Source organism: Hyaena hyaena, unplaced genomic scaffold, assembly GCF_003009895.1.
Source record: "Hyaena hyaena isolate Hyena2069 unplaced genomic scaffold, ASM300989v1 scaffold_98, whole genome shotgun sequence".
NCBI lineage: Eukaryota > Metazoa > Chordata > Mammalia > Carnivora > Hyaenidae > Hyaena > Hyaena hyaena.
The window spans coordinates 3340790-3359837 of record NW_024080730.1 but is presented as its reverse complement, the minus strand read 5'-3'; the positions used below and the strand labels follow the sequence as shown (position 1 = coordinate 3359837).

The 19048-nt window shown below is 59.1% G+C and overlaps 1 protein-coding gene across 3 annotated transcripts; it reads right to left on the bottom strand.

The window, feature by feature from the left end:
• Nucleotides 1-1109: 1109 nt before the first annotated feature.
• LOC120233928 (tumor necrosis factor receptor superfamily member 25-like) lies at nucleotides 1110-17315 on the bottom strand. Of its 3 annotated transcripts, none has more exons than XM_039235496.1 (11): nucleotides 17203-17315; nucleotides 12497-12584; nucleotides 11575-11703; nucleotides 9560-9677; nucleotides 8293-8372; nucleotides 6420-6533; nucleotides 5821-5862; nucleotides 5693-5718; nucleotides 4088-4414; nucleotides 2396-2438; nucleotides 1110-1504 (listed from the first exon to the last, which is right to left on the bottom strand). In XM_039235496.1, exons 1-11 carry the CDS (start codon nucleotides 17269-17271, stop codon nucleotides 1191-1193), a joined length of 1350 nt encoding a protein of 449 aa, XP_039091427.1. In that variant the 5' UTR covers nucleotides 17272-17315; the 3' UTR covers nucleotides 1110-1190. The 3 variants fall into 3 exon arrangements, with proteins under 3 accessions (XP_039091427.1, XP_039091426.1, XP_039091429.1); XM_039235495.1 differs by having other exon boundaries at nucleotides 6405-6533; nucleotides 17203-17314; XM_039235498.1 differs by lacking the exon at nucleotides 17203-17315 and adding an exon at nucleotides 13434-13525 and having other exon boundaries at nucleotides 6405-6533.
• Nucleotides 17316-19048: the final 1733 nt, after the last annotated feature.

The following is a 19048-nucleotide window of genomic DNA, read 5'->3' as shown; positions in this document are numbered from 1 at the left end:
TGTACCCCCCCGGGAAATAAAAGAAGGAAGTACTATTTGAAATAGAATTTTATTAAGTAAAAATAAGGAACAGGAGCGCCTGGGTGCCTCAGTTGGCTAAATGTCCGACTTCGGCTCAGGTCATAATCTCACAGTCTGTGGATTCGAGCCCTGCATCGGGCTCTGTGCTGACAACTCAGGGCCGGGAGCCTGCTTCAGATTCTGTGTCTCCCTCGTTCTCTGCCCCTCCCCTGCTCATTCGCTGTCTCTCAAAATAAAATAAAGACATTTAAAAACAGTAATAAAAACTAAAAAATAAAGAACAAAACCTAACACAGACACTGAAGCAGGCTCCAGAGTCTGAGTCGTTGGTAGAGCCTGATATGGAGGGAGATCAAGGTGTGACCTGAAGTCGGACACTCAACCCACTGAGCCACTCAGGCGCCCCTAAAAATATTTTTTTCTGAAAAGGCAAGCCAAGGTCTAGGTTTCCAGCTAAAGGCCTCAGCAATGATCCCACTCAGCCGCCAAGAACAGGTACCTGGTCACTGAGTGGCTCACACCTATTTCTGGAGTCAACATAGGGATCCCCTTCGAGATCACAAGGACATCGCAGCAGCTTGGACACGGAGGAGCCAGTCATGGCAGGATGAGAGTCAAACCCTCTGGACCTCAGCACCCAGGAAGAGGGCTGAGGATGGTGAATCTCCCCAACGCCAGAAGCGAACACCCTGCAACAAACCCATGCCGCACAGGAGTCCCAGGAGGACGAGGCCCTAGGCAGCCCCCGCGACTCCCTTACGGGGCAGAGACACACTCGTGCTCGGCATGTAGAACTGACCACTCCGACTGTAAACATTCTGTAGAAATCTATTCAAAGAATATCCCATCCGGAATTCAAAAAGTTCCTAACAGGGAGAACTGGGGGGCTCAGTCAGTTAAGTGTCTAACTTTGGCTCAGGTCATGATCTCACGGTTTGTGGGTTCGAGCCCCGTGTCGGGTTCTGTGCTGACAGCTCAGAGCCTGGAGCCTGCTTCCGATTCTGTGTCTCCCTCTCTCTCTGACCCTCCCCTGCTCACACTCGCTCTCTCAGAAATAAATTTAAAAAAATAAATAAAAAAATAAAAAGTTTATAATAAGATACACTGAACAAAAATAAAATACAAATCTTCTAGAGTCCTAAGACACAATCCAGTCCCGAGATTTCACTCTAATCTGAGGTCTCATGGTTTTCTACAAGCCTTCCTAAAATACCTTCCGCTACTAGATTATTTATAATGTTCTGCAAATACATATGTAGCTCCAATTTATGGAGGGCCGCCAAGAGTCTAAAAACAGAAGCTTTCTTGCCCAGCTTCTTTCTCCACGTAAAGAGCATCTGATGATGCTGCTCGGCCACATTGCCTGGATTTTCACATTCGCAACTGTAAATGTCCGTTTCCTCCAGACCGATTAACCTGATGAACGTCTTCCAATCATTTCCTAAGTTCGCCTTTACAAATTCACAGTCGATCCTCCCAGTGACTGAAAAACCAAACGAAAAAGGACGACAGTGACATTTCTGGGAGGACCGTGTGGCACCTGCTGGCACTGAGCCCCAGGAGTGTGGTTGCAGGGGTGTCCGCCGTCCCCCAGCCAGCACACCGTGCCCAGGACGTGGGAGGTCCTGTGTGACCTCAGGGGTTTCACAGAAGTGATCAGGTCCAGGGGCTGGGAGACGGAGGCTGGGCCACCTCTGCCACAGCGGCTCACCCTGCCTACAGGCTCATTCCTTGAGCCTGGGGGAGGGGGAGGGGGGTGGAGAGGGGGCATGGGGGAGAGGGCGGTGGCCAAGGTCGGGGGCCGGTTGGAAACCACGTGAGGATACGCAGTCTGCTGTAGCCCAGCTGCCCTTCTCTCCCTCGACACCCAGAGAGACTGTAAGAGGGTCAGGATGGGAGGGCCTCGGGTGTCAGCTGGGGACCCTGGCTAGGACCTGAGACCTGGGGCAAGGTCTGTCACCCGAGGTTCAGACCATCATGTTTTTAAACCCGTAAGGTGGGGCGATCCGGCAGAGCTGTTGGCAAAGGGGACATAAAAAGCCCTGGAACGCAGCGGGGTCCGAGGCGGGGGGGGGAGGGGGGCGGCTCATCAGGACTGTAGTCCCCATTCCTGCCTCCAGCCGTTCGTTCTTAAACACACGACTGGGTCATAAAACCAAAGTACGAGGAACCCCGCAAAACTCAGGTTTGACGAACACTGTTTCCCCTGACGCCATCAAAGGGTGTGACAAAGCACGTGGCCAGCCGACAGAAGGTCCCCCGCGGCTTCACGCAGACAGGCGTTCCCGGAAACAAAGCCACGAGGCCCTGCCGTTCAGGCCAAACGAGGTGACGCCCGAACGGGTACTGCAAGTGAGGAATTCAGATCACGCACCTTCTCTGGATTTATCGCTGAGGAAATACTCCGTCCTGTAGCGCTGTGAAGAGAAGACAAGGTGGGTTCAGGAGGAGTGGTGTGCACGGCAGAACCGCGACGTGCAGGGAGGGGTGCGGGGAGGGGCAGGGGCGCCTCTGTCTTCGGGGAGCCCCCCACAGGCGGCAGGGAGCTCACTGCCCGCTTGTGCCCCCGGCTCGAGCTCCCGGGACACGGCCCGCCCTGAGCCCAGCGAGAGCTCCGTGCTGCTGCTGCTGCGACACGGAGGCCCCTGCTCGGGCGGGCGGAGAACGGCCGAAACATGTCACTGGCGGTGACCCGTCCTGCCCCAGGTCACACCAGCAGGGAGGACGCTGTGAATGCAGTTTCCTAGTGTGGCCAGTGCCGGTGAGTACAGGGCCTTCACAGGTGCCCGGCTGCCCGAGAGGGGCCTTTCCCGAGAAGGTCAGGCTTCCGTTCGGGGCCAGCCACCTACTGCGGGCATTCGCACCTCCAGACCCTGGCTCGCCCGCACCCGCTGCTGGCCTGGCACGTGACACCCGTCCCTCCAGTGGCCGCTCAGCCGTAAAACAGGGTAAGAACGGGTGTGCTCCTGTGACACTTCCCGAGGGACCCTCTGGGCCACCTGCTGAGGTGGGTCAGGGTCCTAACTTCTCTACCTGACTCCCCTCGGAAGCCCCGGAGAACCTGAAGTCAGAGACTGTGTCCCGGAAACGATGCCTAACGACACTCAACCCAGGAACCCAGGCTCTGGAGGAAAGTTCCCGACCTCCCCGCCCACATCACAGCCACCAGGGGCCCGTGATCTCCTCCATGGGGCTGTGCCCCTCGATTCCCGAAGAATTCAGAAACAGACCCTGCCCCTCCCCCAAGTGCTGGCTGCGGCCGCTCTCTTCCTGAAAAGCCCCCTCCCTCACCAGTGCCACTCGGCAATTATCTGCTCAGCTGGTCAAGCCCTATTCGGGCGTCACCAACTCTAGACGGGCCCTCACAGCCCTGCAGCAGAGCGTGGGGGGGGGGGGGGCCTGCGCTCCAAGGGGGAGCACAGGTGGACGCGGTGCCGGCTTCGCCCCGAGCCTCCCGCCCCTCCCTCCCACGGCCCCACGACCCGGGTAGCACGGCAGGCACAGCAGCGGGAGACCCGCGGGTGCTCAGGAGGCCCTGGTGTGCGGCACCGGCGAGCCAGGCCTCTTCCCTCCGGCCGCAGTACCCAGACAAGGACCCTCTCAGAGCCTTGGCGCCGCCCTCCCTGTCACAGCCCCTTGGGACACCAGGTGGGTTGGGGGACTGCTATGGGCTGCCCTATGCCTATGGGTCGCTGCGGATGACAAGGTTGGGACGCGGTCAGCAGGGCGGGCCCTCGGGGAGGAAGAGGGGAACGCTGAACACAGACGCGTACGGGAGGAGGGGCCGCGGGAGGCAGAGGCCGGGTGATGCCTGCACAAGCCGAGGAGTCCCGAGGGGGCCAGACACCGGCTGCAGCGGGGGGAGGCCTGGACCAGACCATCCGGGGCAGCTGCGGCAGGAAGCGGCCGGCGGGCGGCCTGTGCTCGGGCGCCAGTCTGCGGACCGGAGCCGGCAGGGGCCGCGAGAGCACACGCGTTAGTGCTTAATGTGGAGCTCTGCGCACAGCGAGTGCCCACTGAGCACACGCCTCGTCGTCATTTGGACCCACACACACACTTCACTCACCTCCTCTAAACTCTTGAGCGAGAGGGACACCTGCGTCCCTTCCTGGAGCCCCAGAGCAGTGGGAGCGGCGGGGGGGGCGGGGGCAGCAGAAGTGGCCGGAACGGCAGTTTCCAACGTCTGCTCTGGGGCTGCAGGGCTTCCGCCGACCACCCCCGCCTGGAGCTCGGGGCCTTCTTCGGGCTCCCCTGAGGGGTGTGGCTGGGGCCTGGCCTCGGGCATCAGGGCCAGGCTCTCCTCCGCGGGCTGGGTGTCTGTGCCCGGCACCGGCCCCGCCCGCTCAGGCATCTCCAGCCGCACGGTCTCAGGCTGCAGACTGCTGTTCCGCGGCTAAAGGACAAAGTCATTTCTCTTGGTCACAGAAGCCTGCGGCAACGGGTGCTTCCCGAGCCACCGCTCTGAGGAGAAAAGGTCAACTGTCTGATGAATAAGCAGGAGACGTAGCTTTAGGGAACACCGCATGGGTTGAGCTCCCCGTTCTGCCACCAGCTGCTTGGGAGGGGTCCCGAGACCCCCACCCCAGGCTTGTGGTGGGTTGAAAGGTGCTCCCCAAAGACACGGGCATATCTCATAGAAGGGGGAAGGGAAGGGGTGAAGGAGAGAGAGAGGAAGGGGGGGGGGGGAGAGAGAACCTGGGCAGTCCCCTAGCTGTCAGCACAGAGCCCAATGCGGGGCTCAAACCCACGAAACCGCAAGATCATGACCTGAGCTGAAACCCAGAAGGGATGCTTAACTGACTGAGCCCCCAGCGCCCACAAGTATGATCCTTTACAGACGAAGGTTTGTGGCGGCCCTGCCTTGAGCACACTGTGGGCGCCATTGTCCCGACCCCATCTGCTCACTCCGCGTCTCTCTGTCACACCCTAGCAATTCTTGCCGGACCTCAACCTGTTTCGTTAGGACCGCATTTGGTGATGTGCGATCCGCGAGGACAACTTGCTGAGAGCTCAGAAGACGGTTAGCGCTTAGCGACAAAGTGTTTTTCAAGTAAGCTACGCGCGGTCTGTGTTGTCAAGGCTGTTACACACCCAAGAGACCGAGGTATGGGATAAATAGAACTCTCCCGGCTTTACCGGGACACCTGCTCTACAACAGCGGTCTGGGGCGCAACCTGCAGCGTCTCTGAGATTCGCTGTGTGTCTAGGTTCTAACCCCGGGTGCCTGTAAATGGGACCAGACTTCAGGGGGTGGACACGGGATTAGCGCAAGCCGTAATCCAGGACGGAACGTCCCATTAGGACACAGACCCTGAGATGCACACCCCCCCCCACACACACACACAGCGCCCAGCCACCAGGGTTCCCAGCCCCTCCCGAGTAGCAGGTAGGCCCCTCCCTGACAGCGTCGGGAAGAGCCGGCCCGGCCCTGCGCACACGCAGTGCCACAGTCGTGGCCGCAGACGTGGAGGTGACGAGCTCCGGACGTGTGGTGACCTGCAGCCCCAGGACGCACGTGCAGACGCCACCGCAGGAGGAGGAGCAGCTGCAGCTGGGAAGGGGGCGGCTGCGTGTCCCCCCTGCCTCCCCCCCCACCTCGGGGCATCTTCTGCGACTCTGCTGCCACCGAGGCCTGACGCTACCCTCAGAGAAACCCCAGGGCGATACTCACAAGGCTGCCTGTCCCGTCCGACCTTCCTGAAGACCAAAAAGAAGAGAAATGACCACAGTTGCTATCGGCGGTGACAGTGACTTCTGGGAGGAAAGGAATGTCCTGAGCTGACGAGAACAAGTACTTACCCTTCAAGAGTCTGACGAGCGGCTGGTAAGAAACCCGCACACCTGGGAACGACACAGGACGTGAGCGGCCCTGGGGGGGCTCTGCCAGCTCGTGGGCGCCCCCGCCTCCCGCCAGGAGCCCCTTGCGGACACAGCACCCCAGATACAGCATCTCCAGCCGGATGACCCGAGATTCTGTCCTCAAGACCCGTGTGCTGGGGAGCGGGCAGCGGGTGGCACCCCCTGCCAGAGACCTCAGCTCAGGAGCACGGGCACAAGAGGGAGCAGAGCCGGGCTTCAAGGAAACAGTCAGCTCCAGCGACCCCGGGGGGGCTCAGTCAGTGAAGCATCCAACTTTGGCTCAGGTCACAATCTCACGGTTTGTGGGTTCAAGCCCCGTGTCGGGCTCTGTGCCGACAGCTCCGAGACTGGAGTGCCTTCAGATTCTCTCTCCCAGCCCCTCCCCCGCTCGTGCTCTCTCTCTCTCTCAAAATCAAACATTTTACTTTTTTCTTTTCAAATAAACAAAAAGCCCCCAACATGAGCCTCTTAACCCCGAGTATCCACCTCTGAACTCCTGCTGGCCTGGCTTCTCCAGGACTGACCTGACGCTAACTTGCCTTTCTTCTTACAGCAGTAAACGATGGCGATGCCGATGCCGAGGGTGAGGAAGATGCCGATGACGACGGGAACAGCCACATTCTGTTGGGGGGACTCAGACCCACATTTGTTTTCTAGAAGGAGACAAAGCAGAGGATGCACAGGAGGGCCAGGCCCGCTTTCCTCATTCAGGGGACGTGCTACACAAAGGCCCCCAGCCCTCCCCATGGGTCACCCTCCTGAACGTGCTCAGCGGGAGGCAGGAAGGAGAGGGCTAGGGGCTCCGGTGTGAGCGGTCACAGCGCGCAGCAGGAGGTGGAGGATGGCCAGTCCTGACTGGAACAAGGCCCGCCCACGGTGGCCTGAGGGACAGGGTAGGTCCACCCTGGGGAGGCATCTGGCACGACCGCTTGGGAGTCCTGGTCTCACCCTGGTGAGATCACATCACTGACAGCGCTCAGGGGCACCCAGGCACGGGGGACAGGTCACACCTGCCAGAGCCTGGCCGGTCAGCCACCCGATGTCACGGGTGTCGGCAGCCGGTGCAGGGAAGGACAGACAAGGGGGCGAAACTTCGCCTGGTGCCAAAGATGTTCTTTATTCTCAGATAGGGCCCTTCCTACTTTTTCCTTCTTTTCCCGGTATAAAAATATCCTTGAAAAGTACATGTTACAGGAATCAAAGTCTTTTGTGGAAACCAACAAGCCGATCGGGCAGTGGGAACCGACACACAGAAGACGGTGCAGAAGGAAGGACCGGGGACCCTGGGCCTCTGCGGTCAGGCCTGCTCTGAAGGTGGGCGTGGCCCAGACCAGGCGGGAGTTGGGCGCTGCCCTCACAACCCAGCGCCGGGCGGCAGGTGGAAGGGACCGTGTTTTCAAAACAGGATCCTGGGTCGTGTGTGCACATGTGGGAAAAACACACCAAATCTTGACCCCTCGATCCCTCAACCCCTCAGCGTGCGGAACAGCAATCCCAGGCTCATCACAGAACACAGTCAGAACAGAAAAGCGTGCAGCTTCTGGCAGGTTGCCTGAGAGCCTCTCGAGCGGAGCCGGGGCTCCTCACACGGAGCCCGGGAGCAACCGTGCAGGGAACCGTGATAAAGGGACTTTATCTTTGCTCGATGAAGAGCCTCGGCCATAAGGAGACCCCTGAGCGGGAGTAAAAAGGCTCCCGACACAAAGGGGTCCTACCCTAACGTGGGAGCTTCGAACGGTTTTAAATACAGACCCAGGAACACAGGTTCCAACTGCCAGGGTCCGTGGACCGTTACTATGAACACAGCCTGATACTGTGAACGTCTTTTCCCTTCGTTTCCCCACTGCCGTTTTCTTCACTCGGGTTGACTATATTGTGAAAACCCAGCATGTGTTATGGACAAAATACGCAAAGGGGACCCGGTCACTGCTCAGGTTACCGCTACGGCTTCCAGGCAACAGCGCGCTACCCCTAGTTAGGTTGTTGTGGGGATCACGGGTTACACGTGGGTTTTCGACGGCGCAGGAACTGGCGCCCCTCACCCCACGACGCTCGGGGGTCGGCTACAATGGTCAGAAATCAGAACAAGGCTGCCTGTGACTCAGTGTGCAGTAGGCCTGAGTCTCACCAACCAGGAGCAAAGCGGGGGAGGCTACAGCTTGTCACCAAGGAGTGTTTACTCGAGACCGAGGAGTAGGAACATGGCCTGCGGGAAGCCAGCCCACGGCCTGTGCCGGCAAGCACATTAGTGGCACCCGGCCACGCCCACCTGATCACTTACTGTCCCAGCTTTTTCTTTGGCGGCAGAGCTGAGGCCTGACAACAGACCGCAGGGCCCGCAAAGCCTCTGCTCTGTACCTTTATGGGAAAGGTCTGCTGACCTGGATTCAAGAGTCGAGCTCAGTTCCTCACCTGGACACCCTGGGTCAGGGTCTGCTGCACAAACCGTGTCACTGGTGGCGGTGCAAGGCAACAGGATGGCGCCAGGACACCTGAAGGAGTAAGAAACCCGGAGCGTGACCTCCCCCTGCCCGGGGCACGGCACAGGGCAGCCTTCTCACCACTCACAGCCGGGGCCGGGGAGGCGCCCCAACTCCCACAATGGCCCACCGGCCTTCAGGCAAACACTGCCTGGCATCTCCCGGACTCTCTGGGCCAAACTGGTTCACGGAGAGTAGCGCTCTGTCCCGTGCTCTGTGACAAAAATGGGAAGAGCCTCCCTCTCTGTTCCTGGGCAGAGCTGTGTGTGGCTAGGAGCACAGCTACGGCAGCTGGAGCCCTGTGTCCACCAAGAAAGTGGCGAAAGCCAAAGGTGAAGCACTCGGAGAACACGACAAGCAAGCAAACCCAGAGAAGCCAGAGCCTAGAAATCTGTCCTGACTTTGGACCGACCAGGTACAGGAACCTGAATCGTATTAGTTTATAATGTGGCCCAGAAACGAGCTATTTTCTACATGGCTTTGCCACCATAAACGTCTCCCCGTAAGATCCTCCCCAAGCCCCACCCAGAACCTCGTAAGATGACCTCATCAGGAAGCTGGGTCTTCGCACACATAATCCTGTTACAATGAGACTGCACCAGACTACACTGGGCCTGGATCAGTGACCGGGGTGCTTGGAGGAAGGACTCGTACTGGGACAGAGAGAGGCTGTGCAGACACCGAGACCCCAACGCATAAGGTGACCTCGCAAAGACAGAAGCAGACTGAAGGCAAGCGAAGGAGCATCAAGGAGCACTCGGAACGTCAGAGGCTGGAAGAAGTGAAGCAGGATCCTCCCCTAGAGCCTGCGGAGGGAGCACGGCCCTGCTCGCACCTGGATTTCAGACTCCTGGTGTCCAGAGCTGGGAGAGAACACACCTCTGTTGGTTTTCCCGAAGCTACCCAGCTGTAGCCCTTCATTAGAGCAGCCACAGGGCCCCTAAGGGGACAGCGGTCGTCCCGCGTTGCCACAGGGTGCCATCCTGCCATTCTACCTGCCTAGACCGATCTTCCCCCAGAACACTCTATGGCTCCCTACCCCCTCACTGGGCTTCTGCTTCAGAGACTGGTCCCCTCCCACACCCTCTACCCATTACGGCCTCCTCGCTACGTGTATGTCAGGACCATTTCCAACACCGCGGGGGCTTGGGGTCTGTCATACTGGGAGGGAGGACGGGCCCACGCCTGTGCCCCAGGACCTTGTACACCGGAGGCAGTTCTCCACGCAGTTCACGGAATTGCAGTAGAAGCTCCCCTCTTTGCATCGGCACTGCTCGTTGCTGGTGGGAGAACACTTGGCCACGACCTCTTGATCTCCTGAAGGGAGAGGGTTGTGGGTCAGCACTGGCGGCGGGGAAACCCCCTGCCACACCGGGCCATGCCCAGAACCGTGGTCGAGGGCATGGAACCTGTCCTCACCCTCCCTTCCAAGCAGGGGCAGAGAGGAGCTAACAGCCACCCCTCAACCCTGCAGCTGGAGCCAGCTCCTCGGAGCCAGCCCACACAGTACCTTTCACCTTGTCTGCCCCACAAACAAAAGCACACAGCTACCACGTGTGCCATGCGAGCAAAACCTCAGGGAGAGCATGGCACAGAGGGCCCCCTCCACCAGCCAACAGGAACCGCGGCGGCCACGCTGATGACCACCCTTCCAGAACCTCCCACAGCGCTGGTGTCAAAGAACAGTAGTCGAGATACAGATGGAAATAAAACACAGCCACGCCCGCAGCTCGATGCCAAGTCCAATCCTCCATGGCGCCACTCTGCCCTTGTGCTTCCGCAAACCAGACGGGTTTGGGGAGACAGCGTGCACGCCAGGCGGCTTCCGTGGCCTCCTGCTGCGGACACCCACCCCTGGGTGGGCGGACACTCGGGTTGCTGCCAGCTTTCCGTGACTACAGACCCTCCCCATGTCTCAGCACGTACGGCCAAGAGCTGGTCCAGGTCTGACGGGGCCGTGGGGCGGGTGGGCAGCCAACGCCGTGTGCAGGGTGTGTGGACGCCTACTTCTCCCTTGGGGGATGAGCACTCGCTGTTCTTGGTCCCCATGAGCGCTGGGCACCCACAGCGGAACTCCATCCGTCTGCCAGGAGACAGCACGTCTGTCCGTCTGTCCGTCCGTCCACTTCAGTGCTTTTCACATTTACTGGTGCTCCGTGCCCTACCTCTTTCACCACGTCTGTCTCCACTCGAAGCGTTTCATTTTTCCAAACCTTATGATCGACTTGTTCTAGGCGTGAATTACGCGTGGGCTGGGTCACAGACAGGGTTCTCCTTCGCGGCTTAACGTTCGTGCCTTACAACCAACAGGAGTTGGGTCAATTCGAATGCAGACATGGTGACCCACCTCGTGGTTACGGTTTAGGGTTTTTATAAATCCCGTAAGACGTTCCATCACTGCCCCGTGGTCCTAAAGGGTCCTTCCGTCCTCCCCTCAAAGTAGTACTTTTCACCGATGGACCGCGACACACCAGGAACCACTCGTGCGAGCTGCAGAACAGGTCGTTTGAAATTCCACCCTTCCTCCTATAGATGGGTGGGTCATGGGGCCACAGGCCACCTTCCGCATCCGTGAGGCTGTCTTCCCCTTCGTGCGTATCACGCTGTCTCTGTCGCCACAAAGTATGATCACTCGGGACAGCCCACTGCGCTTCCCACTCCTCTGGAGGGTTTCGGCAATGGTCCGCTCATCGAATTCCATGAACGTCCTTGTGAGGATGTTTTTGCGTGTGTTAAATGAAAAATGGTATGTTCGAAGTACACACCCTGCATGAGGAGTCACTACATCCTGCTGGGAACGTCACCGGCAATGCACCAAATCGGAGAACCGTTTCATGGAGAGCAGACGGAGCTTTCAACGTGGAGCCCTCTTACCATCTTGTACTTCTCTGTAGTTTGGATTTCCGCATTATTCGTTCACGTAAACGTTTTATACGTCCTCTGCTGGATTTCTCTCAAAGAATCTTAGTTTCTTTGTCTCGGCTAACGCAAATGGTAGCTTTTAAAAAAATTACACCTAAAGATAACTTGTTGCTGATAAGTTGGAATTGAGACCAGTTTTTGCATACGCTGCTGGTACACATCTCAAAGATCCTGCTACCGCATGGATGGATTCCTTAAGGACACACACCCCTCGTCATGATAAAAACACAAGTTCACCCGTGCTAACTCCCTCAGGGCGAGGCCCACAGGCGCCCAATTGCAACCCACTTACCCAGCCGGCACTGGACACAGGGCTGGCAACTGGTCTCCCCGCTGCGGAAGGGGAGGAAGGTGCCATGTTCACAGACCTGGCATACAGGGGCCGTGTGATTCACAGTGCAGTGATCCAAGACATACTGGCCTACATGAAGGGGAGAATGCAGAGGTGAGGTGGGGGCTCAGAGCAGATCCAACCCAGCCCGAGGGCTCTCCATGAGGAGGACCAGCCCTCACCAACTACCTCCCTGAACATTCTGAACAGACACTTGGCCCCCCGTGTCCACGGAGTCAGGGACCTGGCGTCCCTTGGCTTTCGCGGGCCATTCCCGGCCCCCACAAGCAGAGGCTGTGGACCCGCACGCTGGCCAGAGAGGCCGACGATGCCTGGGTGCCTGCCCCTCGCCCCCCCAGGGGCCCGGGCTGACTTCCAGAGAACACTGGCGGCCCCACAAACATGCACCGACAATGTGTGCACCTCTGTCTGCGTGGGTGTGGGGGCCGCGGGCGGACCAGGGTCCCCAAAAAGCCCTGGCCGCTGCGACGGTGACAGGGCAGGAGGAGCAGGCGCTAGGAGCCTGCGGCCCGCCGTCCGCTTTACGGGGCAAGTGCAGAGCAGCCTCCGGAAGGCTCCGCGGACGTGTGGCGGGCGAGGGCGGTGCTGGTCCAGCCCTGCTAGAGCCTCCCTGCCTCGGCATCCACTCACCCTGACAGGAGGGCAGACGGGGGTGCCCAGCCCGGGCAGGCACGCCCACCTTTCCCTCCAGCCCGCTCCGGCCTCACCCACCGAAACAAGCCCACAACCCAGTTCGTGTGAGAGTCCCCGGGCAAGGAGGGGCAGGTGGGCAGCTGCCTAGAAGAGGTCCACCCGCGCCAGCCAGCGCGGTTCCCCCCACCTCGGGCAGCCCACAGGCTCCGGAAGGTCCCCTGGGACTCACCTGCAGGGCACATCTGGCAGCAGAGGTTGCTGCCTTCCGGCTGGTATTCATTTAGGTCACACGGTGCCACGCTGAGGGCCGGGGCCACCTTCGATCAGAAAGGGGAGACGGGCATTATCAAGAGGGGCCGCTGCTACAGACAGAGCATACACTTCATCTGCCGGAACACACGTGCGCAGAGAAGCACACAGCGACCTCACGGCGGGGAGAGGAGGGGTTCCCTACGGATCTGTGAGGTCTGTATTTGCAAACCTGCCTCTCTGGGACATTTCTCTGTGCCCCCCGAGCTGCCACTCACAGCACATCCTCAGACACACACACCAGCAAGGCTCTGGTGCAGGCTGTGCTGAGGTCACTTCACTGTCCCCTGGGAAGCCTGCCATCTCCCATCCGCGTCCCGCCGGCTACGTTGCTATCTTTTATAGGCATAGCTCTTACAAACCCCACCTGGCCAGGGTTTTCCCTTCTAATCCAACCCAATCACTCAGAAACCACAGACCCGACCTAAGGAGTGTTCGGCGGCACGAGGGCTCAGGACCCTTCAACAGCGTGAAGGTCACAGAAGACACACACTCTGCCCCCCCTTCCCCCCCCCCCCCCGCACCAGCAGGACAGCAAAGTCAAGGGTGTTGCCTTAGCCCCTCCCCCACCCCCCGCTATGATCGTGGCGCACCTGCCACCCTCTGGCAGGTCTGGGCAGCAACCACAGGAGTCGGTGCTATTTTATTTTATTTCAGGATTCTTTTCGGAGAGTATCATTTTTCCGTTTTTATGGTGCTAACACCCCCCCCCACCCGTTTACAAGCGTCCAGGACACCCGTTCACATTGTTGTACAGCCACGTGACCTACTCGCCACTTTAAAAGTCTCCAGTTATTTCAAACCGAAACCTGAAAAATTAAAAACTTTAAAAAAGGAAGAAAACAAACAAAACTCACATGAGCAAAGCGGCTTTCCTTTCTGGAACTCTGCTGGTCAAGAACCTAACGGAGGCTATTTCCTATCTGGCTGAGGCTCCTGGCTGAGTGGGCACCGGCCCAATCACAGCAGAGGGAACAAAACTAAAGGAAATTTGTGTCCCGCCCCCAGCCACGCCCCTATGAAGGCGGTGCAGCGGCCACCCCACCAGCCACCCCACCAGCCACCCCCATCTGGTACTCAGAGCACCAACTCCCCGCCCGCTCCAAACAGAGAGGGATTGGTCCCAGCTGGAACAGTGGTGGCGCCCTGGGGGATCCCCAGTACATGGCGTGACCTCCGGGGGCCGGACAAGGGCGGGGCGGAATGTAAGCCACCCGCCCCCCAACAGTCAGCCATCAAGGTAAAACACCGCGTGATGCAATATTTCAAAACGTGATATCAGCAAAGTGCTGCCAGGTTTTGTGAATAAAGTTTTTCCTGGAACGGGCTGGAATACGAGGACAGGAAGAACGTGGGCAGGCTCAGGCCAAGAGCAGGGCCCCATTATGTCTTTGTTTCTACTTCAGGATTTTTTGCATAGATTTTCACTTTTCAAAAAAGATCACATCAAAATATTATTCACCCCATTTCCTCAGCTTTGTCGGTGCCTTCATAAATTTCACACCAGGATGACTGCCCGACTCACCCCCTCCAGCACCTGACCAAGGGTTCCCCATTCTCCCCCCCCCATGGCCCACCACCCCCGTGGTGCTCCCCCCCAGCAGGGGTCCCCCTCCTGGCTCCAGCAGCCCTCCTCTCTGCCCTCCCCTCAGGCTCCAAGTCCCCTCCAGCCCCTTCACTTCTGTGCCAGGAGATACTTAGGGAATTTCCCACTAGACACGCAAAGCCACATGGGAACTGCAACCAACGAGCATTTGTGAACCCCCAGGACACCCGAGTGTACGAAACCCCGGCGAGCCTGCAAGAAGCTAAGGATTTAAGTAAACGAGAACATGCCACCCAGCTGCCATGAGCATTTCCAGGAGACCCCAGCCTCACAGAATGGAAGGTTCTGGGAGGGGCTGCCGAAGACCCCAGAACCACCCAGGCCCCAGCCTGCAGCCTGCTGTGAAAAGGCACTGGGTCTTGAGAACACTGGGCCCAGTGGCTATGATGCAGCCGCGTGGAGGAGGAGAGAGGCCTTTCCCCTGCACCCCAGAAGGCAGGCTGGCACACTAACTCTAATTCCAGAAGGTGCGCGTGCGCAAGAGCAAAGTCTCAGCACGTATGACGAGAAGCCGGTGGAGCAAAGTATGCTGAAGAAACCCCAACCACACATTTTGATGCAAGGCCAAGTTTACTGGAATAAAAGGCGCTCTCCTGTGACACAGGGAAGGGTGTCACCAACCACATGGAGTGGCAATGTACGGAATGGGAGAAGATACTGCACACGATACATCCAATGAGGAGTTGACATCCCCAAGATGTAAAGAACTCCCGCAACTCCATAATAAAAAGACAAACGGAAATGGAGAGGGGACTTGAGGAGACATTCCTCCAACAGAGACAGAGAGCCAACACGCGCGTGAAAAGATGCTCAACATCGCTCATCATCAGGCAGATGCAAATCAAAACCACAGTGAAAAGTCCTGACGTGTCAGAATGGTGAGAAATAACAAATGTTGGTGAGGATGTGGAGAAAGGTGTGCCCTTGAGCGCGCTTGGGGGGAATGCAGATTCGGGCTCCTCAAAAAACTAAAAATAGTAGAACTACCATATAATCCTGCAATTCTGTGTTTGGGTGTTTACCTGAACAAAATGAAAACTAATTCAGAAAGACATCTGCAACCCCATGTTCACTGCAGCCTGATTTACAATAGCCAAGATGTGGAAACAACTCAGTGTCCATCCACAGACACTGAAGATGTGGTGTGTACACGTACACACAAACACACACACACACACAGTGGGATATTACTGATCCATGAAAGGGAAGGAAATCCTGCCATTTGCAACAACATGGATGGACCCAGAGTGTCTAACGCTAAGTGACGCAAGTCAGACAAACGCCTTAGGATTTCACGGAGATGTGGGCCCTAAAAAATAAATGAAGAAACAAAACAAAAACAGACTCGTCCATACAGAGAACTGGGGTTGCCAGAAGAGAGGGGGATGGGCAAAATTGGTGAAAGGGATTAGGAGATACAATCGTCCAGTTAGAAGTGGCAGGGATGAAAAGTCCAGCACAGGGTGGAAGGTGCAGCATGGGGACGAGCCACCGTCTTGATCGTTTTGTAAACACGTGAAACGTCACACCTGAAACTAACACGCTGTAAGTGAACTACCACTATACAAACAGAAAAGAAAAACTGACACACACGCGAAAGAACGAAACAGAAAAGGCTCTCTGGATAGTTTTTCAGCTGTCAAAAGCGGTCCTAAGCCACACAGCGTTACCTGGGAACAAAGGGTCCCGAGCAGAGAAGGGCTAGCCGCCAGTGTGGACGGCAGATGTGACAGACAGAGACGTGCAGCCGGGCAGCCGCGACGCAGCGCAGGCGGAGTGCTCGGGGGCAAAGCCTGGGCACGGCCTACGCAGCCCTGGCAAACGCGGAGGCAGAGGCAGCCCCAGGGTGAGGGCGCGGCGGGAAGGCGTCAGGCCACCAACGCCCGCCGGGCAGAAAAACTGAGCCCGGCCTGAACTCGGGATTTTCACCAGCGACCTGCAGCTGACACACCGACCAGCATTTCATAAAAGCACCAACACCGGAAAAGACATCCTTTCCAGGGCAGAAACACGGCGACGCTGTAGCCAAACTGGCTTACAGGAAGGCACTGGGTGCAGAGAGCCCGAGCCTCCCCGCCGCGGTCCTTGACCTGTTCTGACCGGTTCTGACCGGCGCGCCAGGGGGTCTCCGGCCGCACGCCGGGCTGCACCCGCCGCGCGGAGGCTGCTCCCCGCGCAGAAATCAGAGTCTGCGGCAGGCGAGCGTGACCGCTTCTCGGAAACACCTGAAAGAGACGGCACCAAACCACTGCTGTGCGAATGCCGGGCGGCAGAAAACACGGCCGGGGCGATCTGCACCGAATTAACAGGCCGGACCTACTAAAGAAAGTTCGAGAATCCCCGCCACGGCCGCCACTTCCAATCCGGGCGCGCTCCTCCAGCTGCTCGCCGATCGCCCCGCACCCCCGACCGAGGCCCGGAACTCGCAGTCGTGGCCCGCCCCCCAGCGCCCGGGCGCCGGGATGCGGCGGAGCCGCGGGTTACCACGCCCCGGGGCCGGAGAGCCGGGCGCCGCCAATCCCGAGGGAAGACACGCGGTCTCCCCGCACCTCTCCGCGCGCCTCCCACCCCCCCGCTCCCCCCCGCCCCGCCCCCCAACGCCCGGGCGCCGGGATGCGGCGAAGCCGCGGGTTACCACGCCCCGGGGCCGGAGAGCCGGGCGCCGCCAATCCCGAGGGAAGACACGCGGTCTCCCCGCACCTCTCCGCGCGCCTCCCCCCCACCCACCGCGCGCCTCCCCNCCACGGCCGCCACTCCCAATCCGGGCGCGCGCCTCCCCCCCACCCCCGCTCCCCCCCCACTCGCCGCTCCCCCCCCACCCCCGACCCCGCCCGCGCCTCCTTCCCCGGCCCCCGCACCCCCACCTCAATCTGAGCGCTCGCCTCCGCGTCTGCCCCCGAGGACGGCCATGCCCGGGCAAGCCCGCGCCTCCGCGCCCTCCCCCGACCCTTCCCCGGCTTCTCCCCGACCCATCGCCCCCTCCGCCGCCCCGGCCTCTCCCCGCCGCCGGGCCTACTCACCCCGGCCGCGCGCAGCAGCAGCAGCAGCGGAAGTGCGCACCACCACCGGGCCCCCCACCACACGTCCATCCCGTCCGCTCCTCACCCTGGACGCTAATGAGACCCGCACGCCGCCGCCGGCTCCCCCGCCCGGGCAGAAGTCACCTGACTGCAAGCCCCGCCCCCGGCGTGACGTGCGTCCGCGTTCCCAGGCGCCGGAGGCAGCGCCCGGCCCGCCCCGCCGCCCCGCCGCCCCGCCGCCCGCGGCCCGGTGGCCGAATGGCCGGTGCCTCCACCGGATCCCTTTTCCTTATACGGACGTGTGATTGTATGAAAGACATCGAAACACTGGAAATTCAGTTCCCTCCCGTCCCGGAAGCCATAGTCCAAGATGAAGACGCCGGCGGGGAGGTTTCCCTCTGAGCGTGCGGCTCCGGCGGCCGCCCGCCGACCCGAGGGCCTGCCCTCGCCCCTCTCCCGCCGCGCCTGCGCGTGTCCGGCCTCCCCCGGAGCTGTACGTCTGTCGACGTTTCAGTTCTGGCACAGTTAGCGTGCGGGCACCGTTTCCCGGCGTTCCAGAGCGATCGCCGGTGCCGGCCGTTCTTACCGCGCTCGTCTCTGTGCCCCGGCCTCGGTCACCCGTGCGGCCGCCCACCTCCCTCAGTGACCGCCTCTTTGTCCTCTGGACGAGAGACTTGGGTCTCTCTTTTTCTCTGTTAATTTGTTTTGCTTCTCAAAAGCCGCATATGAGTGAGGTCTGTGGTATGTGTCCTTCTCTGACCGACTTCACGTAGCATTTTCCTTCCAGATCCATCCACGTTGTTGCAAAGGGCGAGATTTCATTTTTTTCAGATTTCCTCTTTTTATAACCAGGCATGTTGGTTCAGGGCCCATCCTTGTCCGCTATGATCTCGTCGTAGCTCATGACGAACGCGAATAAGATAATTACATCTTATTTCCAAATAGGGCGCCCAGCCTGAGGCACTCGGGTTAGACCTCCACACCACGTGTGCGGACATGAGGCGAAATTCATCTCCTAACATGAGGTTACGAGGTTGTGGTGCAAAGTCATCTAAAGACACCTCTGGGGGCGCCTGGGGGGCTCAGTCGGTTGAGGGGCCGACTTCAACTCAGGTCATGATCTCGAGGTTCAAGAGTTCAAGCCCCACGTCGGGCTCTGTGCTGCCAGCTCAGAGCCTGGATCCTGCTTCGGATTCTATGTCTCCCTCTCTCTCTGCCCCTCGCCTGCTTGTTCTCTCTCTCTCTCTCTCTCTCTGTCTCTCTCTGTCAAAAATAAATAAAGACACCTCTCGAAGCAGATCCCATAGCCCAGGTGGCAGATAAGAAGGGATGAGTCCCAAAGGAGCATTTTTGCTCTTTAGTCAAACACATCTTCCTAACCGCCTGCCAAGGGCCATCCCGAGCACTTCGCACCCGGTATCGATCCTCTGTACCACTAAACCCAACACTGAGCGCTGCCGCTTAAGCCTTGGGAGTAACCAATGCTTTGTGTCACCATCCGACATAAACTCTTGGTGGTTGCTGGGGAATCAAGAGGTGAAACAGGCGGCGCAAGAAAGGGACTTGGGAGGAAGAAGTCCTGGTTCTGGCGTGGCTGGAGCTGAGGGTCAAGCGTCTGCTACTTCCACCTCACAGACCCGTCCCCGGGCAGAGACAGTGGTTCTGTCGTGAGGGCTCTGACGGTGCTGCTTTCCCAAGGATCACGGGGGTCCTGGTAGGGCCTTTGCTGCTTCTCACTCCCCTCGAGATGCCGAACAATCGAAAGCAGGACCTTGAGGAAAGGTTTGCACACCCGTGTTCACTGCAGCAATTATTCATGAGAGCTAAAAAGTGGAAGTAGGGGCGC

Coding starts and splice junctions, on each gene's coding strand:
- LOC120233928 (XM_039235495.1), bottom strand. CDS start 17,271: ATGGACGTGTGGTGGGGGGCCCGGTGGTGGTGCGCACTTCCGCTGCTG. Junction 8,373..9,559: donor AACTGCCTCCGGTGTACAAG/GTCCTGGGGCAC, acceptor TTACTCCTTCAG/GTGTCCTGGCGCCATCCTGT. Junction 5,863..6,404: donor GAAAGGCAAGTTAGCGTCAG/GTCAGTCCTGGA, acceptor TGTCGTTCCCAG/GTGTGCGGGTTTCTTACCAG.